Below are 27,983 nucleotides of genomic sequence, written 5' to 3' on the forward strand. Positions count from 1 at the left end.
TCTGCTTTGGAAACACAAACAAGAGAAAATCTGCAGATGCTGGAAATCCAAGCATCATACACAAAATGCTGGAGGAACTCAGCAGGCCAGGCAGCATCCATGGAGGACAGTACAGTAGATGTTTCGGGCCGAGACCCTTCAGCAGGACTCTGCTTTGGAAAGCAGACTTTGTGGGGGTAACAGTGAGCATTATTACTGACATCCAAATGTGCAATCAAATTCCAACAACTAAATACTGTATACGTAACTAAATACATCAGCTGCAGTTCGATGCAGGAGTCGCAAAGCTTCTGCGTAAATGTTGTCCCTCCTTGCTCGACTCACCACTTTGTGAAAGCATAAAGTTCCTTGACATACCCAAATGATGTCCAACCCCAAATGTTTACAGGGTTGTAAGTCCAGTGTTTGAGTGGTGGAATGGGAGGTTGGGTGGGGAAACTCATTCAGAAAGTGGGAGGATAGAGGAGGGTAGGTAGGCCAGGTTCGTGATCTGGATGGGGGTGGGTGCGAGGAATGGGATTGGTCCTGGAGGATCTTTGTTCTCTATCCTTCTCCTCCCGACCTGCTGAGCATTTCAACTTGGCCAGCATCTCAGATTTCTAGCAGCAGGATTCTTTCTGAGATGCTTCTCTCTCTTCACCAAAACTAGTACTCATGATAACTAAATATATTTGGAAAAAATATTCATTCGGATTTTAGAGTTTTAGTACGAATATCAAGTAGGATGAAAGTGAACTTACAAGGCATTGATCTGACCACATTTGGGGTGTTGTGAGCAATACTGGGCCCCGCACCTGAGGAAGAATGTGCTCACATTGGAGGGGGTCCAGAGGTGGTGAAACGATTAATGTGTGAGAAGCATTTGATGGCTCTGGGCCTGTACTTACTGGAGTTTAGAAGGATGACAGGGATCTCATTGAAACCTACTGGGTAATGAAAGGTTTGGATAGAATAGACACGGAGAAGATGTTTCTAGCAGTGGGAGAGTCTAGAACCAGAGGGTACAGCCTCAAAATAAAAGAATGTCCCTTTAGAAATGAAATGAGTATCTCCTTTAGCTGGAGACTAGTGAATCTGTGGAATTCACTGTCACAGAGGGCTGTGGAGGCTGTCACTGAGTACATTTAAAGCAGAGGCTGATATGTTCTTGGTTAGTAATGGTATCAAAGATTATAAGGAGAAGGCAGAAGATCAGGCTGAGAGAGAAAAATATATCAACCACGATCGAATGGCAATGCAGGCTCCATAGGTTAAATGGCTTAATTCTGCTTCGGTGTTCTATGGTGTAATGGACGTTAGCACCAATTGGGAATATTCATCTGATACCAGAACAGCACCAAAGACAGTAACAGACATATCACAGATGGGAAAAGGGATAGAGTTAATGTGTCAGGTGAAAGAGCTCTCAACCTGAATTTATGGTCAAACTGCAGAGAAAGAACCCCTCAGCTCACCATATCAATGCTGACCATCAAATTCCCAGTGACACCAATCCAATTTACCAGCACATCATCAGTCCCTTGCTACAGCCTGACTATTCAACTGCTTACCCAAACACTTGTGAAGCCTTGTATGAGTCCCTACTCCCTCCACCCCCCTCAGCCACTGCGTCCCAGACTTCATCCAACCCCTTGGTGAGAAAATTCTTCCTCAGAAAGTTCTCCTGTAAACCTCTCATCCTTTACTCCAAACCAATGCTCTCTAGTCTTAGATAACTCTGCCACTATTGAACTGATCCATTCCCTTTATCATTTTATTGGATCCATCCTCAGCCTTCTCCGCTCTAAAATATATCCAGACCCTCCTTCTAACTGAAACATTCATCCCAGGAAAAATCCTTATGAATTCCACCTGCATCCTCTGTATAGAGAACTTTTGTCCAACCTAATATCAGGTAACCACAACAGCATGTAATTCAGCGTACCATAACCTGTTTGCTATGATATTCTCTATCCTGACTGATGAAGGCTAGTTGATGCATCCTTCACCAATGTACAAAATGCTGGAGGAGCTCAGCAGGTCAGACAGCAACTATGGAGAGGAATAAACACTCAACATTTTAGGCCAAGACTCTTCATCAGGTCCTGATAAACGTCAACTATTTATCCTCTCCATAGTTGCTGCCTGCTCTTCTGAGTTCCTCTGGCATTTTATGTGTTGCTCTGGATTTCCAGTATCTGAAGATTCTCTTGTGTTTATGACCAACTTACCTAACTATGTTGACATTTTCTGTCATCCTTGCATTTGCTCCTCAGTACTAATTACAGCCCCACCATTCACTGTATGTCCTACTCGTGGGCCTGCCAAAATGCATTCCCTTGCCCTTATCAGGATTAATTTCCTTCTGCCATTGCATTACCCTTCTTATCAACTGATCAACATTGTCCCATGGCCTAGAACTGTCCTTCTCATTGTCAACATTAACCCTGGTTTGTTTTCCATAGATGCTGCCTAACTGGTGTTTCCAGCATTCTCCAAGCTGGTTTCAGATTTCCAGTACTTGGGTTTTTTTTATTTGTGTTTACTCAGTAAATATCACAAGGAAGATGTGATATCATTAGCGAAAAATAAAACGCAATGGAAGAAATGATTGTTTATTTCCCTCCCTAGATGTTGCCTGACCTGCTGAATTCCTCTAGCTCTTTGTGTGTGTGGCTCAAGATTTACAGCTTCTGCCTAATCTTCTGGAAAATCCAATGGAAGTTTCTTTTGAAAGAAGAACAGTATGTGTGCTACTTCACAGCCTGTTTCATACTCTCAACGGAGTATGGATATAAAAGAGTAAGCTTCTGATGTTGATACGAGGAAATCTGTAGATGCTGGAATTTCAAGCAACACACACAACAGTTGCTGGTGAACGCAGCAGGCCAGGCAGCATCTATAAGAAGAGGCACAGTCGATGTTTCGGCCAAGAGTCTTCATCAGGACTAACTGAAAGAAGAGATAGTAAGAGATTTGAAAGTGGGAGGGGGAGGGGGAGATCCAAAATCTCTGTTTTATATCTCTTCTTATAGATGCTGCCTGGCCTGCTGTGTTCACCAGCAACTGTTATGTGTGTTTCTGATGTTGATATTGGAGAAGGCCTTCTTACAAACAGGTGCATGAAAATAAGGTTAATTCCACAGTCAGTCAGCACGCCTCGATCGCATATGCCACCTGAGGGGTTTCCTCTCCCCTATAAAACTGCTCATCCCTGCTCATCATCATTCAGAATACTGGTAATTACTAACCCTGCGTCCTCTGGATCCATGACTTCGTTTGGGGCCGTCAGCTCCTCTGTTGCCCTGAGAAGTTTGAAAAACAAAGGGGAAAGCAGCAGCAGATAATGGTATTAGTAAAGGGAGATCGACAAGTTCTCTTCAAAGTATTCAGCAGAAATCATAATGTGTTCGCCAAAATTCATGGTTGTGTGATTTGTCTAATGATAATGCAGGATGCAGGGGGCAGTCACATATCCCATCTGAATCTCTCTCTATTTGGTGGACGAATAGTGAAGACCAAACCGTGTGGAAATACGTGGATTATCATGAAAAATTTACCAGCTCATCTTGTTGAAGTGCTCCCCAGCCTAACCCCACTTTCCAGTACATGTACTGTAGGCCTGCAGATCACAGTTCTTCAAGTCCCATCAGAATAAAATGGTCTTCGGTCTCTATCACTTTTGCAGGCAGGAAGTTTCAGTTTCAACTGCTGTATGAATTAAAATGTTTTACCTATTATTTTAGTCAGAGATACAGAGCGAAACCTTCTGGATCAATGAGCCACACTGCTCAGCAACACCTATTTAACACTAGTCTAATTACAGGACAATTTACAATGACCAATTGGTCTACTAACTGGGATGTCTTTGGACTGTGGGAGGAAACCGGAGCACCTGGAGGAAACCTACATGGTCATGTGGAGAACGTACAAACTCCTTACAAATGGTGCTGAAATTGAACTCCAAACTCCGTCGCCCAGAGCTTTAATAGTATCACACTAACCCCTATGCCACCGTGGCTGCCATTTTCCATCTTATTCTCATACCAGATGTTTTAATGCCACCTGATTTTTGATACCCAAAAGGGAATTAGGCCCTTGAAATTTTATACACATTAATTAAACCTTCCCCTATTCAGGGGAAAATAACCTCAGCCAGTTAGCTAGCATGACTCTAGTACAGATGACATGCTTACATATCACCTCTCCAGAAGAGGTGGGAGAATCCACACAGGAATCCATTCAGACTGTATTATCCAACAAACAGTGGGGCTGAAATCAGAGATAACTGAATGTTCCTGTTGATCACAGTGATCATATTTCAGCTGGTATTCAGATAGATGTGCAGAGCTCTCCAAACTGACCTTGGATCCCACAGCTCCTTGTTGCCCCTGGAGGCCCATGACTCCATCTTCACCCTGAAGAAGGCATCAAAGGAAAAGTTGCTGGTAGCATTTGCTTTCAAAAGGAGGGAAGGGAAATGGGCCAGATCTAGCTGTAGATACAAGAGATCACAGACACTGGAAACTCATTAACAAACAAGATAATGGAGGAACTCAATGGATCAGGCCGTGTTGGGGAAGGAAAAGGAGAATCAATGTTTTGGGTCAAAGCCGTTCACCTGGACGGATGACTATATGTGGAGATCTGGTTGTACACATGTGATCATCATCCATGGTGACCATGTGCCTATGGAAGATGCAGTGGGTAGTCACCTATCCCCTTCAAGTCAGACCAAAGTTATGAGGTCTCAGGTGGTGTGATAACAAGGTTCCTCCCCTAAAATACATGACTACCTCAGACAGAAGGCAGAACTGGGACTACAGTTTTGTCCCTTGTCAAATTGAAATTTAACAATATTTTAAGATATTATGTAAAGTTAATACTTAATAATTTAAGTATTTAAAGTTAATGCTTAATAACATAATTAAAAGCTAAGAAGTAATTAAAAACAATAATTAAAATGAATTTTTACCTTCTCCTCAGCATCCTAATCATCACACCATTGAGAATGTGGAGGTCTTGGATCCAATGGTGGAGATAAGCGGCAATTCCCCAGTGTAATATAACTGGAATCCAAGCCAGGGCTCACCTGATTCAGGTGTGAAGGGTCCGCCCTGCTGGATTCCAGCTGTGTGGCCCAAACAACACCAGTCACACGAAGGTAAGAGGAAATTACACAGTAAACGGCAAGACTCTGACAACCAACGATCTTGGGGTGCAAGTCCATAGCTCCCTGAAGGTGACCACGTACATTGATAGGGCAGCTAAGAAGGCATATGGGCATGCTTGCTTTCATCAGATGGGGCTGAGCATAAAAGTTGACAAGCCATACTGCAGCTGCAGAAAACATTGGTTAGGCCACATTTTGAAGATTGTGTGCACTTCAGGATGTGGAAGCTTTGGAAAGGATACAGAAAAGGCTCAACAGAATGCTGTCTGTATTGAAGAATATTAGTTAAAAGGAGATGTTGAATATACTTGGAGTGCCAGATGCTGAGGTGCAGCCTGTTAGAAGAATAATAGTACCTAAAGCTATGAGAGGCATATATAGGGTAGGCTTTCAGAGCCTTTTTCCTGGGATGGAAATTTCAACTATGGTGAGATGACAGATGTTTAAAGGAGATTGCCAAGGCAGATTACTTTACCTGAACAGTGATAGGTGCCTGGAATGTGCTGATGTGTTGGTTGAAGTAGATACAAAAGCAATGTTTAAGGAATATCTGGACAGACACATGAAAAGGCAAGGAACTGAGGGACATAGACCAGGTGTAGGAAGGTGGGATTAGTTTAATACATTATCATGTGTGTCAAAGCCCTGTTCCTGCGCTGTACCATTCTGCTTAATAAAGAAAACTACTGCTGGAAGTTCCGATAGCACTGCACCTAGCTTGGGAGAACACAAAACATGAGGGATTTTCAATAGTTGGTGACTTTCAGTGGCACATAGCTACCACTACAAATAAAGCAAGTAATCAAAATAATTATTGAAACACTTAAGAAAGTAACAGCTCAAAAACATTGAAATTATTTAAGTTTGATAAAACAAAGAGCAAAGCACACAAAAAAGCTTGAAACAATGATTTTCTTTTCCAGAATCTAGCCCAGTAGGTTTTGATATAAACTGCCAGTTAATTGGGAAACAAAGGAGTTTCATAAATTTGAGGTTTTGAACCACAGTGGCCCTGAGTACAACACAATGACAATATCAAGATAAAAAATAAATAATTTTAAAAATATAGAAATACAAGTTACTTAGATTCCTAAATCTGCAAAATAGCAAATCAAATTAGCTTAAATTCCCTTGGGTACTCACATAATGTCCTGCGGGCCCAGCTTGACCCTTGTTACCAGGAATTCCAGGGAGTCCCACTGACCCCCTGGGTCCTGGGAATCCTCTTAATCCAGGTGGCCCAGGATAACCCTAAAAATGCAACAGCAAATTGCTCATAAATAAGATTATTTACTCTTTTGAATTAGATGCTGAATTTTTGTTTTCTGGCATAGTTTATTTCATGTTACGCATTTGAACTTGCTGTTTTTCTGAGCGAAACACGAAGCTGGACATTTCTGGGCGTCATTCAGCTGCTCTATATAGGTGATTAAACACCTCCCACTGGAACATAAGTTGGTGAATTGGTTTATTGTTCTCACATGTAGTGAGAGACAGTGAAAATCTTGCTGCCCATACAGATCATTTCGTCATATCAGTGCATTGAGGTAGCACAAGGGGAAACAATAACAGAATGTAGAATAAAACGTTACAGTTACAGAATTGCACTACAGGTAGATAAAAAGGTACAACATCATAGCCAGGTTGATCATGACGTTAAGAGTCCATCCGATTGCATTAGGAGACCGTTCGATAGCCTTATAACAGCGAAGAAGAGGCTGTCCTTGAACCTGGCGGTATGTGCTTTCAGCATTTGTATTTTCTGCCGATGTCTGTGGTTGGTGGGGTCTTTGATTAGATTTCTGATTTGCTAAGGCATGTGTTGACCATGGAGGAGGGGTTGTTTTTCAAGGTGTGTTGAGCTGGGTTCATAATTTGCTGGTCACAGGCTGGCAATTGCCATACCAAGCATGATGCACCCAGATAGGGCCTTCCTATGGTAAAACAGTATAGCATAGGAACATGCATTTAGGCCCACTATGTCTGTGCCAACGTTGATGCCAGTCTAACACATCCCATCTGTCTATATCCCTGCATTCCCTGCCTATTCATGTGCCTGTCTAAACGTCTCTTCAATGTTGCTTTTTTTATCCACTTCCACCTCCTCCCCTAGCAGTATGTTCCAGGCACCTATCACGCTCTGTGTAAAAAGAACTTCATAAATCTTCTTTAAACTTTTCCTCTCTCACCTTAAACCTATGTCTGCTAGTATCTGACATTTCCATCAAAGAAAAACGACTCTAACTATCTACATCTCATCATTTTGATGCCCTTTAACCTCTAATGCTTCAAAGAAAACCATCCAAGTTTGTCCAACCTCTCCTTATAACTAATACTCCCTAATCCTGTTCAAACTCTTCTGCACGCTCTCCAAAGCTTCCACATCCAGTCCTGTAATAAGGCAACCAGAACTGAACACAATACTCCCTCGTGGCTTAAGTAAAATTTTATACAGCTGCAACATGACATCATGATAACTTTTATAATCAATTTCCCAACCAATTAAGGCAAGTGTGCATACGTTATCTTAATACCTATCTACTTGTGTTGCTACCTTCAGGGAGCTATGCACTTGTACCCAAAGATCCCTCTGTATGTCAGTGTTCCAAAGGGTCCTGCCATTTACTGATTGCAATTGAACTCCCAATTTTCAATACTTTTCCAGGTTAAGTTCCTGCTTTCATTTCTCCACCTATGCTTCTAATTGATATCCAACCTGCTGTACCATTTGACAATCTTCTTCACAATCCACAATTCCATGCATTTTTCATCTTCAAATTTAATAATCAGACCACATACGTTTTCATTCAGATCATTATATCGTAAACAACAGAGTTCTCAGCACTTTTCCTCATGTCATCTTCAAACTAATGGCTTGCATTTGCATCCAAGCCATTAATATATATCACAAACAGCAAAAGGTACAACCACCGGTACCTGTGGTACACCAATGGTTACTGACCTCCAGTTAGAGAAACACACCTCCAACAATAACCCCTGTCTTCTATCATCAAGCTAATTTTGTATCAATCTTACCCAACTCTCTGTGGGTCTCATTTGACCTTGTCTTTTGGAACAGTCCACTATGAGGATCCTTGTCAAATGTTTTACTAACATCCATGTAACATCCACTGGCCTATCTTTATCAACCATCTTCAATGCTTCCTCAAAAAGTTCAGTTAAATTTGTGAGACAGAGCCTCGCCTACACAAAATCGCGCTGACTTTCCATTGCATGTCCATGAATTTTTCATGTAAAATGTGCCTGGGCACTGATGCAATATCAGCGATGGATGTGCTTTAAAACAAGCCTCCCCTCCTGTCTTGCTTCTTTTGGAACACTCTCAGTGAACTTTAACCGTCTTGTCTCAGGGGCACAGTACGATGGGTTCACTCCCAGATAATTCTGACTCACGGCTTCAGTAACCCTGTTTCAGTCCTGACCTTGGCACTGCCTGTGTGGAGTTTGCATGTACTCCCTTGACCAGGAGGGTTTTCTATAGGTGTTCTGGTTCCTCACACATGCCAAAAGTGTGCAGGTTGGTAAGTTAGTGGGTTGTTGCAAATTGCCCCCAATGTGTGGGTGAGAGGTAGAATCTGAGGGAGCCGATGGCAATGTGGACAGAATAAGATTGGATTAGTGTAGGTGGCTGCATGGTATTCCAGTAAGACATGGTGGGCCAGAGTTCTTGGTACCATACTGTACGACTTTCACTAGGTTTTACTAATGCTTTGTCACACCAGGCGTGGGCACGTGGCTAAGTGGTTAAGGCATTTGACTAGCGACCTGAAGGTCGTGAGTTTGAGCCCCAGCAAGACAGCATGTTGTGGCCTTGAGCAAGGCACTTAACCACACATTGCTCTGCGACGACACCGGTGCCAAGCTGTATCAGCCTTTGCCCTTCTCTTGGACAACATCGGTGTCGTGGAGAGGGGAGACTTGCAGCATGGGCAACTGCCGGTCTTCCATACAACCTTGCCCAGGCCTGCACCCTGGAGAGGGAAGACTTTCCAGGTGCAGATCCATGGTCTCACAAGACTAACGGATGCCTTTATTTTTGTCACACCAGAAGTCCAATAGATTCCATACATATTCCTATCCCATGAATAAATGAGCAATGCCAGCCATGTCTGCATCCTGCAAATAAATAAATGAAATAAAACTCCCACTGCATCAACGTTACATATCCTGTTTCCCACAGCAGCCGTAGGTTAAAGCACACTGTTGGGAAGCCTTTGTTCACTATTCAGTGAAGAATGCTATTTCAAATGAAAGTATTAATCACCTGGTTAAATCCAAATGGTAATGTATGTGCAGTTTCTCAGGAAAAGAACTGAACAGTAAATACATACACAATCTCCTTTCTCTCCTGGGTCTCCCTGTGCACCATCTGCAGCTCTGGAGCCCTGTAAAACGGGTACAAGTAGAATTTCAAGGACCATGAACGAATTACATTCATTCTTAATGACTTAGTTTTACTCAGTTGCGACAAAGATTCTGGACATGAAGACAAGTGATTTAGCCTTTTCGTTAAACATAAAAACATCATTCTTGATTCAGTGAGGCGTCGTAAAGTGACATTCTAAAGTTTTATGCCTTCAGTTGTGACAAGTTGATAAACTGGAACTTCAGTATCTTAAGAAACTTTTGTACAATTATACTGTAACGTTACCAGCTGGTAGACTTCCGCCACTTTAAATCCTGAAAACAATTTCTCAAGTACTGTTTCTTCCTTCTTGGGGTTTCCATGCTTTAAAAGCCAGGACTGAACTGAAGAGCCTTTGGGAAACTTACTGCTAGCTTTGTTAGGACAGATTGATTTATGTTCGGCTAACTGTACGGCACAACCAAAACCTTGATTGTCAAGGATTGATCCTCAAAAACATCCGTTCTCTGCTTGACGTGCTGCCTCCTTGCTGGAATACAAGCCCAATCGTGGACAATCCACAAAATTATTGAAACTTTAATCTGAACTTTGTCAGTGAGCTTCAGTGCGCTGTTGGCTTCCGAAGATATTACAGTCAAGCCCCAGTCTAACACTACTGTTGCTTCAGGGATAACTACCTGTCATTTGAGTAGCTGTTGTATAATGTTGGATATGATTCAGATCTTTGCCAGAGAAAACTAATGGGTCTCCGCAGTTCAGGTCCGCAAATAGTCCTTCCGGGTGAGGCAACACTTCAGCTGCAAGTCTGTCAAGATCATCTAATGTATCAAGTGCTCCCGGTGAGGCCTCCTGTACAGTGGTGGGACGCAGTGTAGACTGGGGGGACTGCTTCATCGAGCCTCTTCACTCTGCCTGCCACAAAAGGTGGGATCTCCTCGGTGGCTACCCATTTCAATGCAACTTTCCATTCCCATTCTGACGTGCCTGTCCATGGCCTCCTCGACTGAGCAGCACCTCACACTCCATCTGGGTAGCCTCCAGCCTGATGGCATGACCACTGAATACTCTAACTGATGGTGATTTTGCTCCCTTTCCCCCTCTCTTTCTGTATTTACCATTCTGGGTCCCCTCTCACCCCTTTCTCTTCTCCTCACCCGGCCACATCTCTTCTCTGGTGTCCACCCTTCTCTTTCTTCTATGGCTGACTGCCCTGTTCCATTAGATTTCTTCTTCCTCAGCCCTTTGCCTCTTCTAGCTATCCCCTCCCAGCTTGTGACTTCATCCCTTCTCCCCCACCCACCCATCTTTCTCCTCATCTGGCCTCACCTATCACCTCCCAGCTTTCACTCCTCAGCCTCCCCACCTTCTTGTTCTGGCTTCTGTCCCCTTCTTTCCCAGTCCTGATGAGGGATCTCTGCCTGAAACGTAGACTGGGTATTCCCTTCTATAGATGCTGCCTGACCTGCTGAGTTCCTCCAGCATTTTGTGTGTGTTGCTCAAGATTTCCTGCATTTGCAGGATATCTTGTATGTAAGTAAACTTGTCACCAAGTTTGGATAGGATGATTGCCTTTGGTGTAATAGAAGAAGTTGGAGCTTATTGCACACTTTCCTTTTATAACACTTACTATTCGCACATCATTTGGAGGTGTCTAGTAATCACAGGCCATAACCTTTGTTAAATGTTGAATTTAAAAGATAATAAATTGTTGGTCTTACTGGTTCACCCTGTGGGCCTCTGACACCGGGAATTCCAGGTAATCCCTGTAAAACAATATGAATCCTGGTCAGGTACCACAATAAGCAGCTTAGCAAAATAACTCAAATGTACCAGTATCTGATAATTAATAAAGCTGATGTTGAAAACTTTCAGCAACTGTAGGCTATGTTGAACATTCCTCCAGGAGCAACTTTTAACCCTGTTCCACATGATGACATTTACTTTCAAAATTGTCCATCTCCAAACCATCCTGGAGCCACTGGCCTTCCACTGGCCTGTAGCAACCCTGCAATCAGTTATCTGACATTCTCTTCCATAATACAACATGGGTCCTGATGAAGAGTCTTGGCCTGAGACATCAACTGTTTATTCATCTCCTTAAGTGCTCCAGACATGCTGCATTCCTCCTGCATTTTGTTTGTGTTGTATCAGTTACTATAGTCCGTTGTTCCAAATCTACCATTGTGTTGGGCACATGGCCAAGTGGTTAAGGCATTCATCTAATGATCTGAAGGTCGCTAGTTCGAGCCTCAGCTGTGTCAGTGTGTTTGAGTCCTTGAGCAAGGCACTTAACCGCACATTGCTCTAGTGTTTGTGCGAGGAGTGGTACCCCACATAGACTTCCAATACGTGCCTTGTAAGGCATGAAAATGCTCGACGTAGGCCTCTCATGGTCTGAGTCAACGTTCCCTCCCTTCCATTCAAAGGTTGGTAGTCACAGAACATGAAATAATCCATCCCATGACAGAACAATTAATCCTCCTTCTATGGCCAACACTGAAGTTGCTTCTGGCCCTTTAATCTGAAAGGGTCACCAAATTAATTTGAATCATTTTAAAATTGATTAATTTAACATAATTTAAATGCAAGATTTGAGAATAATCAGATGCTGATATTTTAATAATCAGATCCTATTTCAAAAATGTGAGAAGGGGGTGTGTATTTAATAACAGTAATATTTGAGAAATCCATTGATTAAACATTTAAATAATTCATTATGGGTTATATGTAAAAATATGTGAATGGCATATGTAATTATACCACCAAATCAGATGTGTGTGCCTCAGTTAAAGTCAAAATGAAACTTAAGAAACAGTGGTGTTTCTCTGGTTGGTAATCAGAGGTGAGCAGTGTGCTGTAGGGCTCGGAGCTAGGCTTGTAACTTTTTATGATATACATTAACGATCTGGAAGAGGGATCCTTGTGTAGTTTATCTAAGTTTGTTGATGACACTGAATTAAGTGGAAAAGCAAATTGTGCCGAGGATATGGAGAGTTTGCAGAGGGATATAGATAGGTTAAGTGAGTGGGCAAGGGTCTGGCAGATGGAGTACAATGTTGGTAAATGTGAGGTCATCCACTTTGGGAGGAAAAATAGAAGATCAGATTATTGTTTAAGTGGTAAAAGATTGCAGCATGCTGTTGTGCAGAAGGACTTGGAAGTGCTTGTGCATGAATCACGAAAGTTTGGTTTGCAGGTGCAGCAGGCTGTCAAGAAGGCAAATGGAATGTTGGCCTTCATTGCTAGAGGGATTGAATTTAAGAGCAGGGAGGTTATGCTACAACTGTATAGGGTACTGGTGAGGCCACATCTGGAGTACTGCATGCATTTCTGGTCTCTTTACTTGAGGAAGGACATACTGGCTTTGGAGCTGGTGCAGAGGAGGTTCACCGGGTTGATCCCAGAGTTGGGGGGAGGGGGGTTAGAATATGACAAGAGATTGAGTTGCCTGGGACTGTAGTCGCTGGAATTCAGAAGACTGAGAGGAGATCTTATAGAAACATATACAATTGTGAAAGGGATAAATAAGATAGAGGCAGGAAAGTTGTTACTGCTGGTAGGGGAGACTAGAACTAGGGGCATAGCCTCAAGATTTGGGGGAATAGATTTAGGATGGAGATAAGGATGAATTGCTTTTCCCAGAGAGTGGTGAATCTGTGGAATTTTCTGCCCAATGAAGCAGTGGAGGCTACCTCAATAAATATAAATTTAAGACAAGGTTGGGTAGATTTTTGCATAGTAAGGGAATTAAGGATTATGGGGAAAAGGCAGGTACGTGGAGATGAGTCCATGGTCAGATCAGCCATGATCTTATTAAATGGTGGGGCAGGCTCGATGGGCCAGATGGCCTACTCCTGCTCTTCTTTCTTTTGTTCTTATGTTCTCCTGGGCTCCCTTCTTTTTCTTTCAATTAGTTTTCTGTTTTGAAGTGCAAAACATAATAGTGGCGATGAGTAAGTTTAAAACTAATGAGGCGAGTACCTACCCTATGAAGCACAGCAAGAGATTCAAGTTTTTTTTAAAAAGCGCAGCTTTTGAAAAAGCAAAGATGTTCGCGTTATAAAAAGGCAGGAAACAGCCAACATTTATGGGTTCATAAATAGTGATTACCAGATGATAGTAATAATGAATTAAAAAAAGCAGAAATGACTGGCTGCTTTGGAAAGACAGATATGTTCAATTGCACAGGAGATAACTGGAATATGTATACTGAGCAAATTGAGTATTTTGAAGAAAATGAAATAGCCAATGAGAAGTGAGAGTGCTAGTTTTGCTGAGTGCATTAGGTGGAAATGCATACAGTTTGCTTATAAATTTGATTGCTCTAATCAAAACAGGTGAAACGAGTTTTGCTGATATCACAAGAGCAAAGCAGGAACATTTAGAACCAAAAATATTGTTTATTGCAGAATGCTTTAGGCTTCATAAGTGAATCAAAAGGAAGGGGAATACATTTCAGCATACGTTTCTGAACTGAAGAAATTGTCTGAACATTGTCAGTTCAGTGATGGGGTAAATGATGTACTGAGAGATTGTTCAGTTTGTGGAATCTTACAAGACATCATTCAAAGATAGCTCCTAACTGAAGCACAATTCACATTTAAAAGAGCAGTTGAAATTTCTATATCAATGGAAACATCACACAGAGACTCAACTTAGTTACAGTCAGGAATGGAAGTGAGCATGAACAAAATTGCAATGTCTAAAGCTTGAACAAAATTGCAACATCTAAACAGAAACCTGCCTGGCTGAACAAATTGTGTTACTGTTGTAGGAGCATCTCACATACACCATCTAATGCAGAGTTAAAGACAAAACCGGCAGAAATTGCAACAAAGTAGGACATGAACAAAGAGCATGTTTGGGCAAAGAAAAGTAAATAGACTTCACAGAGAAAGAAAAAGATACAAAGTCAAGTTGTACAAGTCAAGAAGTCAAGAACTTGTACTAGAGAAAAGATAACTCATGTGGGAATAACATATGTAACAGTGAAATACAACAACAAACAAGTCACTTTAGGCTTGTATGTGGTAAAAACAGGAGACCCAGAATTTTGGGGTTGTCGTTAGCTGAGACAACTACAATTTGATTGGAGATCCATATATTGCATGCCACACCCCCTACAAAAGAATCAACTGAAAGTGAATTAAGAAAGGTATTGGATCATGCCACAACTGTGATCAAGGATGGCATTGGAAAACTCAAGCATATCAAGGGTAAAATAGTGTTAAATAAAAATGCCATACCCAAGCAGTTTTATAAAGCCATCTGTTTCCTTATATCATCCATGATAAAGTAGCCAATGAGCTAGATTGCATGGAGGCTGGATGAATTCATTCCAGGGTTGAGTGCAGCTCATAGACAAAGCCAGTAGTCCCAGTGGCAAAGGAGAATGGGTCTGTCAGGATCCGTGGTGATTTTAAGGCCACCATCAACACAGTACTGAAAGTAGATCAATACCCTCTGCTCAGGATAGAGGATATCTTTACAAACTTTCTGGAGGGGAACACTTCAGCAAAGTGGATTTATCTATGGCCTACCTACAGATGGAATTGGAAGAAGAGTCCAAAGTGTTTCTCATCACAAACACTCACGAAGGGCTTCGTTGCTATAAGAGGCTTGTTTTTGGAGAAGCATCTGCACCTACACTCTGGCAGAAAGCCATGGACAAAGTGCTGCAAGGCTGCCCAGACATTCAGTGTTACCTGGATGACATCATTGTTAACAGCCAGGATGACACAGAACATCTCCAAAATCTCAAGGTAGTGTTAAAAAGATCAGAAGATTATGGTTTCACAGCATGACACAACAAGTGTGAATTCTTTAAACCAAGCATCACTTGCTGTGGTAACATGATTGACACACAAGAATTACACAAGTGTGCTGAAAAATTTAATGAGCGATGGATGCCCCAGGGCTAGAGATGATGTGACAGTTGTGGTCTATTTTAGGATTTGTCAATTATTATAACAGGTTCCAGCCAAATCTAGCTATTGTGGTTCACCCCTCAAACTGATTACTACAGATCGGGAAGAAATAACAATGGACAAAGCAGTGTGCGGTGGCTTTCCAAAAGGTAAAGGAAATGGAGACGTCAAGCGCTGTACTTACATATTATGATCCACATCATCCAGTGGATCTTGCCTGTGATGCTTCACTTTATGACATACTGTAGCTGCAGTCATGTCACATGTTATAAGCGATGAACGTGAATGCCCTACAGCCTTTGCATCATGTTCCCCTACCACTGCAGAGAAAAATTACGCACAGATTGACGGAGAGTCCTTGAGTCTGTCTTGGGGTGTAAAGCATTTCAACCAGTACTCATATGGGGAGAGTTTACCCTCATTACTGATCATCAACCTCTAGTCTTCATTTTCAATCTGTAGGAAGGGTGAGAGATGGGTTTTTTTCTTCTTGGAGGACACAATTATAAGATCAAATTCAAGAGAATGACTAATCATGGAAATGCTGATGGATTGTCTCGTTTATGCTTGGAAAGGAAAACACCTGAGAATTTTACAAAAGAGGACATTCATCTTGACGTGTTCGTCCCAATGTAAATCGGAAGTCTCCCTATTACGGCAAATATGATCCAAAGGGAAACCAGAGAAGATCCCACACTGTCTCAGTTCTACATGGCCACCCAAAATAGTTTGAATTTGCAGCAGTTCCCCCACTTTTACCAGCACTGGGATGAACTTGCCCTTATGTGGGGACTGAGAGTTGTTGAACCATCCAAGCTGACAGCTGAAGTGTTGGAGGAGCTACGTGCTAGGCTTGGTCAAAATGGAAGTGTCGGCTCAAAGCTTTGTCTGGTGGCCTGGGACAGACCAGCAGATCAAGCCGCTCACTTTGTACAGATCAGAATGCCAACATGTCCAGTAGATTCTACGAGCAGTGCTTCTCCATCCCTGTGAATGGCCTGCATTTCCCAGTCAGAGGATTCATGTGGATTTTGCCGGACCATTCATGGGCACAGATTTCTTGGCAGCAGTGAATGCAGCTCCTAAGTGGATAGAAGTGATCCCAATAGCCTCCACTACATGCTCCACACTGTTGATGTGTTGAGGAGTCTCTTCTCAAGGACTGGTGTTCCAGAGCACTTAGTGACAATGATAATAGACCACACTGGTGCAGAACAGTTTCAATCATTCCTGTAAATGAATGGAAGAAGACATCATCTGCACCATACCACCAGCTTGGCAGAAAGGATTGGCCCGAATCTAGAGAACGCACTGCGAGCAATGCTTGCAGAGCACTACGCTAACACTGAATCAGAAGCCCACCAGTTTCCACCTTGCATATCGCAATGCAGCACCCTCCACAGCCAACAACTCACCAGCTACGCTGTTCCTGGGTCGTCCCTTGAGCTCACGCTTGGATCTCCTCAAACCCAATCTCAGAAGAAACATGCATTATAAACAGCTGTGGCAAACTGAGGGCCCTTCAAACAAGGTGCTTCAATGTTTCACTGCTGGGCAAGTCTTCCTGGCGAGGGACTACAGAGGTGATCAAAAGTGAATACTTGGAAAGATTAAGGATAGAACTGGAACCCTCTCCTACACAATGGAGATTGGGTCTGATGTCATCTGGAGACAACAACCGAGGACAGCAGAGTCAATAATTCCTGTAGTCCTACAACCACCAGGGAGGATGCAGCAGAAGCTGAGATTGTTTCAGAGCCACAAGTCTCAGGTGCCAAACAGAGTGACCACCCTTGTCAGGAAAGGCATTATCCCACAAGAGTAAGAAAGTTTTCACAGTGAATAAATCTTTAGGCCTGAATGGGATAATTTAAAATCTACAATGCTTGGATGCCTATGGGGGGCGGGCGGGGTGATTGATAGGTTCGTGGCCTAAGGTAGAAGGAGTCAATTTTAGAAAACCTGGCACGTTTATTTTTCAACATAGTCCCTTCCTACATTAACACACTTAGTCCAGTGGTTGTGGATCATATGGATCCCTTCTTTGTAAAACTCGGCGTCTTGGACCTCCAGAAAGTATCCTCAGGAGGGGTGATTGGTAAGTTTGTGGCCTAAGGTGGAAGGAGATGAGTTATTAACTTCAAGCTTTCTGCATAATCACTCAAAGAGTTGAACTGCACATGCCTGTAACAAGGGCTGTATAACTCATCTCCTTCTACCTTAGGCCACGAACTTACCAATCACCCCTTGTCTATGGTAGTTGTATCATATAGTAAACTGTGTATATACAGTATGTATGTACGTATATAAGTTGAGATACATTCTATATTGAGCTGGAATTTATAGCCAAGCAAGGAGGAATGTTGTGTCTTTAATAGTTCAATAATATTTGAGTGATAGTGTAAATATATTGCTGATTAAGCATTTTATGTTTAAATAATTAATTACGGGTTATACATAAAGGTACATAAATGATGTATATCAGCTGCATGTGCCTCACGTAAAGTAAAACTGAAACTAAGACACGTTCCCCTTATCTCCTGTTTTATTTCAATTAGTTCTATGTCACGGAGTTACAAAACTGAACCGTATGTTCTTTGGCCACTGTAATTGTCCCAAGTGATTGCGGTGAGCGGGATAATCTGGGAGAAGTCGGTGGGAGTATGGAGAGAATACAAAAGGATTTGTGTAGAGTTACTGTAAATTTGTTTGTGATAGTTGCCATTGATTCAGAGTGCCAAAGGACCGGTTTGCATGCTCTGGGACCTGACCCAACCTCTTGCCTTCATTAATGCTGAAGAAAATATGTACACCGATTCCATTTACTTTCGACCCAAAATTGTTCAAAACTCAAGGTAATTTCGTAGGGATTTACCCTTGATCCATCTTGACCAGGCTTTCCTCTCGGTCCTGGTGGCCCATCCTCGCCCTGGAAAATACATTCACCAGTTAGGTGCACATATCTCAACCCCCTCTTTCAACTCAGAAATACATTTTTTTATGATTATGGTTAAGTTAAAAAATTTAGATCATGCAGCTGAAAGCCATAAACGTCAATTTTTATTGAGTCAATATTGTAAATTCAGAATAAAGTAAGCCCATGAAAAGAGAATGTGTCCAAAGAACATTAAAAAAAAAACAGGCATGCGACTGACTGCGGTAAAAATGCAACTGATTAGCTAATGCTTATTTAGCAATACAGCACAGAGTAGGCCTTTCTGGCCCTTTGAACCATGCTACCCCAGCAACTCCACAACTCGGATTAACTCTAGCCTAGTCACGGGACAATTTACAATAACCAATCAACCTTCCTGGTATGTTTTTGGATTGCGGGAGGAAACTGCAAGACCCGGAAAAAACACGGATTCCACGGGGATGATGTACAGAGACTCCTTACAGAACAGCCCCAGAAATGAACTTTGCACTCCAGGAAGCCCTAAGCTGTGATAGGTTTGCATCAACCACTACGTCACAGTGGCTACCACTGTCATTGGCCCAGCTGAAAATTTGTTGTTTCTTACTATTAGGGTGCGATGATGTTAACCTGTAGACACACAAAATGCTGGAGGAATTCAGCAGGATAGGCAGCATCTATGGAGAGGAATAAACAGCCAACAGAGGAATCTTTGGAAATGAACGGGGTGGCGGGGGGAGGTTTGAAGGGCAATGTCATCCTCTTGTGCCTGCACCCTGCCTTGTGCAGCTGGATCCTGGAGTTTCTGTCAGATCGCCGGCAGGTGGTTAAAGATGGGCTTCCTCCCCTCTGCCCCTCTGACCCTCAACACAGGAATCCCCAGGGCTGCATTCTGAGCCCCTTCCTCGACTTCCTATACCCCCACGGCTGTGTTGCCACACACATCTCCGATCTGCTGATCAAATTTGCAGATGACATGACATTGATAGGCCTTATTTCCAACAAAGGTGAGACAGCCTACAGAGGAGAAGTCATCACCCTGACACAGTGGTGCCAAGACAACAAACTCTCCCTCAATGTTGAAAAAAACGAAGAAGTTGATTGTGGATTACAGGAGGAATGGAGACAGTAGTTGAGAGGGTCAGTAGTTTCAAGTTCTTGGGTCAACACATCACTGAGGATCTCGCCTGGACTGTACACACCGGCTGTGTGGTGAAAAAAAGCACAATAGGGCCATTTTCACCTCAGATGGCTGAAGATGTTTGGCATGAGTACCCAAGTCCTCAGGACTTTCTACAGAGGGACCATTGAGAAAATCCTGACTGGTAGTGTCACCACCTGGTATGGGAACTGCACTACCCTCAGTCGCAGGGCACCGCAGAGAGTGGTGCGGACAGCCCAGTGCTCCTGTGGATGTGAACTTACCTGTATTCAGGACATTTATAGCAGCCGGTGTGTACAACGGGCCTGGAGGATCATTGGGGACTCCAACCACCCCAACCACCCCAACCACAAACTGTTTCAGCTGTTTCTGTCTGGCAAACAGTACCACAGCATTAAGGCCAGGACCACAGGCTCTGGGACAGCTTCTTTCACCAGGCCACCAGATTTCTCAATACACATTGATCTGATTGTATATCTGATTGTGTATCTGACTGTACATACATGTGTACAAAACAATTATGTAGACAACGTAAACACCAGGAATTCTGCAGGTGCTGGAAATTCAAGCAACACACATCAAAGTTGCTGGTGAACGCAGCAGGCCAGGCAGCATCTCTAGGAAGAGGTACAGTCGACGTTTCAGGCCGAGACCGAAACGTCCTGACGAAGGGTCTCAGCCCGAAACGTCGACTGTACCTCTTCCTAGAGATGCTGCCTGGCCTGCTGCGTTCACCAGCAACTTTGAATTATGCAGACAATCTTAGTCTTTGGGCAGTATCCTCCCATATTTCCCTTCCTTATTGCTTGTACGTTGCGACGGAGACACCCAAAATTTTTTACTCCCTCATGTTCTGAGATGGATGTAAGAAATACAATTCTAATTCTAATTTTTGCTTTCTGTGTTCTTACGGGTGCAAAATTAAAGTTTTCGCTTGGACAGTTTTACTTACAGCCATTCCCCTTGGACCAGGAAGTCCATCTAATCCAGGACGACCCTTGGAAATGAACAAAAAATGTTTAAGTAAGGTCTTCTAGACAAACATTGGACAGAACAAAGTGAGGTATTGACCTCAGGTTCCAAGGGCTCAAGAAGGAAGAATTATTGTGCTAAATCTCTCCACCCAGGCCATTGACAGAGGGACATAGACATTAAAAATGTCGTACTCCCAGTTCTTTAGTTCCATTTTATTGACTCATGGGATATCACTAACAATGCCAACATTTGTTGCCTGTCCCCAATATCCCTTTGACCCGGGAAGGTAATTAAAAGCAGCCACATCAGTTGGTCCATAAGGACCAGAATGGCAGATCTTTACAATAGTTCACAGTTTCGTGGCTATTATTACTGAGACTATTTTTTACACTGAATTCCAAATTTATTTAATGACTTGTATTTCAATTCTCTTGCTGTGCTAGTGAGATTCAAGTTCAAGTCTTGGGAGCTTGGTCCACAACTCTGACTTTAATCCACTCCTGGGGTATCTATGACAAAGCTGAAACTTGCTTTTCCACTGGCGCCCTCTCACAGTTCAGGAAAGGGCAGGGATTTGGATACAGAGCAACTGCTGAATCAGGGTGCAGCAAGCAAGCTGCTTTTCCAAATTATACACCGTCCTATTCTGCAAACCTAGTTTTCAGCAGGCATCAAGTCCCCTTTTTGCAGCCCGACACACTCTAACCTCTGCTGTAGGCTTCCCTGGAGCAGTCACAAATCAAGAGCATTGGTAAAGTCTGTAACACACAGGCTACGTTATACATTTAGATGTCTACTTCATGCTTGTGAAATGGATGCAGTTTAGACCTGTTTCTTACACACTATACTTACTATTAAATTAGTTTCTAACACACAAAACCCATTGTTAAATGTATCACTGAACAAACTATAAATCTGAAATACACTTCCAAGGAGAGGGGCAGCAACTTTAAATTGCTCAGTGCTATCATTTCAGAGGATCTGTCCTGTGCCCAGCACGTAAGTGCAATTATGGAGAAAGCACAACAGCGCCTCTACTTCCTTGGAAGTTTGTAAAGATTCGGCATGACATCTAAAAATTTTGACAAACTTCTGTCAATGTGTAGTGGAGAGTATATTGACTCGTTGTATCCAATCTGGTATAGAAACACCAATGCCCTTGACTGAAAATCCTACAGAAAGTAATGGAAACGGCCCAGTCCATCATGAGTAAAGCCCTTCCCACCATTGAGAACATCTATATGGAGCATGGAGCGCTGTCACAAGAAAGCTGTCCATCATCAAGGACCAGCCCAGGTCGTGCTCTCTTCTCACTGGTGGCATTAAGAAAAAGAAACAGGAGCCTTATAACCCAGACCACAAGGTTCAGGAACAGTTATTAACCCAGAACTATTGGGCTCTTGAACCATTGGGGATAACTACACTCGCCCTATCACCAAACAGTTCCCACTGAATTCGACTCACTTTCAAAGTCTCTCCATCTCATGTTCTCAATATTTATTGCTTATTTATGTACTACTTTTTTTGTATTTGCACAGTTTGTTGTCTTTTGCACAAACTTTTGGTTGGTTGTCTGTCCTGTTGGGTGTGGTCTTTCATTGATTCTATTATGTTACTTGGATTTACAGAATATGCCTGCAAGAAAATGAATCTCAGGGTTGTGTACGATGACATATACTGTACTGTATTTACTTTGATAATAAATTGACTTTGAACTTTGAGGTTCACGTGTTATTCATAAGATAGCGTCTTCTTGGTTGGGCATAATTCATTCCTTTCTATTAGCTTGATTCAGTTCTGCTGCTTCTTCTGAGCAGTGTGGGTACTAGGACAGAGTTTGATAAAATATAAAATCAGACATATTGCATCACTTTTAAACTGCTGAAAGACATTGGCGTTCTATCCAAAAATATCTTGCTAAATTGGATGAAATATGTGACATATAATGTTTCCTTGATAGCAGTGCCTTCACAATCTCGAGCCTCATCTGTGCTGATAAGACCAAACTTCATCAGAAAGATTTACAGCATTTGGGGAGTGCAGGGACAGCTGAAGGATGGTGTTTTATGTCACTGGTGTGAGATCGGTTTTCATGTTGAAAATTTTACGAGGATTTCCCTGACTCTCACTGACTCCTTTCCCTTTCACTGGCTTTCATGTCTATATCCCTATTATTCACCTCTGTGGGCAGTGTGAAGGGACACTGCTATAATAAACACAAGGGATTCTGCAGATGCTGGAAATCCAGAGCAACACACACAAAATGCTGACAGGTCAGGCAGCATCTATGCAAATGAATAAAGAGATGATAGTTCAGTCCAAGACTCTTCATCGAGACTGGAAAGGAGGGGGGAAGATGCCAGGATAAAAAAGGTGGGGTGAGGGGGAAGGAGAACAAGCTGGAAGGTGATATGTGAAGCAAATTTGGTGGATGAAGTAAGAAGCTGGGATGTGATAGGTGGAAAAGGCAAAGGGCTGGAGAAGAAAGAATCTGATGGGAGAGGAGTGTGGACCATGGGAGAAAGGGAAGGAGGAGAGGCACTAAGGGGAGGCAATAGACAGGTGAGGAGAACAGGTAAGAGGCCAGAGTGGGGAATAGAAGAGGGAAGAGTGAGGAACAAAATTGCTGGAATACATGTTTATGCCATCAGGTTAGAGGCCACCCAGATGGAATTATGAGGTGCTGCTCCTCCACCCTGAGAGTGGCCTCATCTTGGCAGAAGAGGAGGCCATGAATCGACATGTGGGAATGGGAATGAGGATAGGAATTAAAATGTGTGTCCACTGGGAAATTCTGCTTTTAGTGGATGGCGCAGAGGTGATCGATAAAGCGGTTCCCCCAATTTACGTTAGGTCTCTTCAGTGTAGAGGAGGCCGAATTGAGAGCACCAGGTACAACAATGGAGTGTTGCCTCACCTGGAAGGACTGCTTAGAACCCTGAATGGAGGTGAGTGGGAAGATGTAGTATTTCTAGTGCTTGCAGCGATACATGCCAGGAGGGAGATTGGTGGGGTGGAAAAATGGACAAGGGAATCACTGAGGGAGCAATCCCTGTGGAAAGCGGAAAGTGGTGGTGGGGGGGGGAGATAAAGATGTATTTGGTGGTAGCAGCCCATTGAAGATGATTCAATTTGCGGAGAATGATCGGGTTGTCATATTGTCCCATGAAGGCAAGCAGTGACCAAAATTAGATCTGTGGTCATTGACATTTAGAGGGATGACAAGCAATCTTATGTGGTCCTTACATCCCCACGGTGGATGTTGAGGTGCTTCCGCTCAAAAGGGAGAGTCTCAAGCAAGGGAATATAGTGACAAGTGTGACAAAACCAAGTTATCAGAAGATTGATGCCGATAAGAGAGACAATGGGGGAAACATTCAAAATGCTAATATGAGAGACGAGAGAGATTAACGAAAAGAGGCACAGTTCTGAGTATTGTCAGACCGGTTGCTTTGAACCTGAACTGTTTGAAGTTTGATGGACAGGCGATACCCCAGCAGGGGAATAAAAGGAACAGGTTCCCTAAGGCAAGAGACACCACGACACCACGAGATAACGAGACCCTGGAAGTGCGGTGTGCCCCCCCCACAAGTTGGTGAGAGTTTTGGAGGTCTGGTCGTGGGACCGACCATAGACGCACAGGGTGGAAAGGTACGATCGGCGGGAACCTGGTGTGTGTGTCCGCCCTTGCCTGGGTGCCAGGTTCACCGCAGAAGAACGATCATATCCGGAACGGAGGGGTCACAGTCGGTGAGCTCAGAAGACATTACAAAGGGCTCGCCCGAAAGCTAACTGCAAGGAATATCAAAGGTCTGTTTGAATCCGATTTGAATATCATCATTCGCTCTCTCTCTCTCTCTCTCTCCCCAATGGCACAACAGCGATTACTGCGAACTGAACTAAACTGAACTAAACTGAACTAAACGCTGTGTCACTTGAGACTGATCATTTTACTCCTGGACTGCAATAGAGCTTGATTGATCCTATTATCCTAGTTCTGTGTACATGTGTGTTTTATCATTGCTAACCTGTTGCATTTATATCCTTACTATTAGAGTACTGTGTTACTTATTTCTTTAATAAAACTTTCTTAGTTCCAGTAATCCAGACTCCAACTAAGTGGTCCATTTCTGCTGGTTTGGCAACCCAGTTACGGGGTACGTAACGCAAGATAAATGGACAGTCATTAATGACTGAGGTGTGAAGGAACATCTCGCAGAGAGTGCTCAGTCTCTGGAAATAGGAGGCAGGTAAATTTTTGAAAGATTGGGGAATTGAGGGGTATGTAGAACTGGCACAGAAAAGGAGGCCAGGGACATATCAGCCATGATCACATTAAATGGTAGGACATGCATCGGGGACTGGTAGCCCTTTCCGCTCTTATTGAGTTTTTTTTCCTTGAATCCTCAGGTCTTACACAGTACCTTGGGATGAGGTGGAGGGTTCTGAATGCATTGATGTACTGGCACACTACAGACACATATTGCCAGCGGCCAAAGGGAATCTAACAACCAAACACTCCTTCCCCAGTACATCAACACCAGAGATGGCCAGTTCCAAAGACTAAGCACAGATAGTGAATGAATCAGACATACACATCCTCATGTGGATGGTATTGGTAAGCAAATGAAACAGATGGAGGGTTAAGCAAAAGAGCCCCGTTAAACTCATGAAATGCTTTGCAATTTGTTATTTATTCATCTTTTATTTTTATCTTCAGCACATCAATACCTGGTGACCTCTTGTTCCTTTAAATCCCCTTCTTCCATCCAGACCTTGTGGCCCCTGTAACAAAATTATATGGTATAGATTTAATTAAAACAATTAAACATCAATTAAAGTTAACACTGTGTACTAAAATTTCTCAGGGTTTGATTATGCAGGCTGGTAATAGTTAACAGTTACTGTACCTGAGGACCTCTAGGACCACGTAGTCCCGGTAACCCGGTCTCACCCTGTGGGAAATGGAAGGAAAAAGCATGAATGCCCCCTCAAAGTCCATCTGCTTGAGTTCAGCTGCAACCACTGGCATCCACAGACTGACACATCATCAAAGGCACACTAATTACAGGGTAAAGGTAACCTATGTCTCGGCAGGACTGGCTGCGTAAATGTTCACAGTGAGTGGGGTTTCGAAGAAAACAGAACAAGAAGGAGGTCAGGAAGAGAAGCACAAGATGGAAGGAGGACAGGGTGATTGAGAAGGAGTAGGGGAGTCGTAGAGTTATAGAGTCATTCCCATGGATGGTCCAATTCATCCAAGATAACCATCTAAGCCAGTTCTATTTGTCCATGTTTGACCCACATCTCTCGAAACCATTCTTATCTGTGTACTTGTCCAGATTTCTTTTAAATATTGCTGAAGCACAGTACCTGGCTCAACCAAGTCCTCTGGAAGATGGTGTAAGAGGCAGATGAATGAGAAGAGTTTTGAAAGTCAATGAAGGCAAGACTAAGGGAACAGGAAAGGTCTTCCAGATGACAGGAATTCAGTGGCCAAGTGTCAGACCAGGGACAGGAGAGCAGAGTAGATGGCATGAGATCATTCAAGGCTGTGCAGAAGAACACAGAAGTTGGAAGGAAATTATTACATTAGCCTTGTGCACGCTTTTACAAATAAAAGATCGGAACATCCATACAGTTGAGCATTGGACATTTTCGCTATCTTTTCCCACAATGTACACCAATGACCAACAAATGGAAGTTGCATTAAGCTGACAGTGGGATCCTCTTTGAATCCATATGGTATTTTTCAGGATTGCTTCAAGTGTTTGCTTTGCAGTGTTCAACCAATTTGCAAGTCATAAATTGCATCCCCTGTCCAAATTGGTTTTGCCTCGGACACTGGTGTGGATTGTAGTTGACCCAGCCCATGGCTCACACTTGCTCATGACAGGGCTTGACCTTGCCAGCTGAGTTTAGCTCCGACACTTGCTGAGTTTGCTGTAGAGATCCTCCCTGAGACGGAGCCCCCGGCAGCGAATTAGGTCTGCCCTCAACTCAAATGGTTCTGCAGATGCTGGAAATCCTAAGGAACACACACAAAATGCTGGAGGAAGTCAGCAAGTCAGCAAGCCTCAATGCAGGGGATCCATTCCCGCTATGATGAGGCCAGAGTCAGTTTCAGGAGCAAAGCCTCATATCCTGTTTGGGTATCCTCCAACTCTGATGGCATGACTTTTCTAACTTCCGATAGTTTCTCCCAACCTTCCTTCTTCTTTCCTTTTCCATTCCAACTGGTAACCTCTCATAACAACAGGAATTCTGCAGATGCTGGAAATTCAAGCAACATACATCAAAGTTGCTGGTGAACGCAGCAGGCCAAGCAGCATCTGTAGGAAGAGGTGCAGTTGACGTTTCAGGCCGAGACCCTTCGTCAGGACTAACTGAAGGAAGAGTGAGTAAGGGATTTGAAAGTTGGAGGGGGAGGGGGAGATCCAAAATGATAGGAGAAGACAGGAGGGGGAGGGATAGAGCCGAGAGCTGGACAGGTGATAGGCAAAAGGGGATACGAGAGGATTATGGGACAGGAGGTCCGGGAAGAAAGACAAGGGGGGGGGGTGACCCAGAGGATGGGCAAGAGGTATATTCAGAGGGACAGAGGGAAAAAAGGAGAATGAGAGAAAGAATGTGTGCATAAAAATGAGTAACAGATGGGGTACGAGGGGGAGGTGGGGCCTTAGCGGAAGTTAGAGAAGTCAATGTTCATGCCACCAGGTTGGAGGCCACCCAGATGGAATATAAGGTGTTGTTCCTCCAACCTGAGTGTGGCTTCATCTTTACAGTAGAGGAGGCTGTGGATAGACATGTCAGAATGGGAATGGGATGTGGAATTAAAATGTGTGGCCACTGGGAGATCCTGCTTTCTCTGGCGGACAGAGCGTAGATGTTCAGCAAAGCGGTCTCCCAGTCTGCGTCGGGTCTCGCCAATATATAAAAGGCCACATCGGGAGCACCGGATGCAGTATATCACCCCAGTCGACTCACAGGTGAAGTGATGCCTCACCTGGAAGGACTGTTTGGGGCCCTGAATGGTGGTAAGGGAGGAAGTGTAAGGGCATGTGTAGCACTTGTTCTGCTTACACGGATAAGTGCCAGGAGGGAGATCAGTGGGGAGGGATGGGGGGGACGAATGGACAAGGGAGTTGTGTAGGGAGTGATCCCTGCGGAATGCAGAGAGAGGGGGGGAGGGAAAGATGTGCTTAGTGGTGGGATCCCGTTGGAGGTGGCGGAAGTTACGGAGAATAATATGTTGGACCCGGAGGCTGGTGGAGTGGTAGGTGAGGACCAGGGGAACCCAATTCCTAGTGGGGTGGTGGGAGGATGGAGTGAGAGCAGATGTACGTGAAATGGGGGAGATGCGTTTAAGAGCAGAGTTGATAGTGGAGGAAGGGAAGCCCCTTTCTTTAAAAAAGGAAGACATCTCCCTCGTCCTCTCATACCTTGTCTTCTCCTATGCTTCCACT

The 27,983-nt window shown here is 43.5% G+C and overlaps 1 protein-coding gene across 1 annotated transcript in view; it reads right to left on the reverse strand.

Annotated features, from left to right (window-relative positions):
- The window catches only part of LOC134359715 (collagen alpha-1(IX) chain-like), a 120,135-nt gene that overhangs the window by 12,362 nt on the left and 79,790 nt on the right, over positions 1 to 27,983 (reverse strand). The window contains exons 12-20 of the mRNA XM_063073233.1: positions 25,428 to 25,472; positions 25,249 to 25,302; positions 20,495 to 20,539; positions 18,342 to 18,395; positions 11,258 to 11,302; positions 9,505 to 9,558; positions 6,296 to 6,403; positions 4,344 to 4,397; positions 3,231 to 3,284 (exon numbers count right to left, since the gene is read on the reverse strand). Of these exons, the coding sequence (XP_062929303.1) occupies positions 3,231 to 3,284; positions 4,344 to 4,397; positions 6,296 to 6,403; positions 9,505 to 9,558; positions 11,258 to 11,302; positions 18,342 to 18,395; positions 20,495 to 20,539; positions 25,249 to 25,302; positions 25,428 to 25,472 (513 nt within the window). The remainder of the gene's footprint in view (positions 1 to 3,230; positions 3,285 to 4,343; positions 4,398 to 6,295; positions 6,404 to 9,504; positions 9,559 to 11,257; positions 11,303 to 18,341; positions 18,396 to 20,494; positions 20,540 to 25,248; positions 25,303 to 25,427; positions 25,473 to 27,983) is intronic.

This window comes from Mobula hypostoma, chromosome 21, assembly GCF_963921235.1.
Source record: "Mobula hypostoma chromosome 21, sMobHyp1.1, whole genome shotgun sequence".
NCBI lineage: Eukaryota > Metazoa > Chordata > Chondrichthyes > Myliobatiformes > Myliobatidae > Mobula > Mobula hypostoma.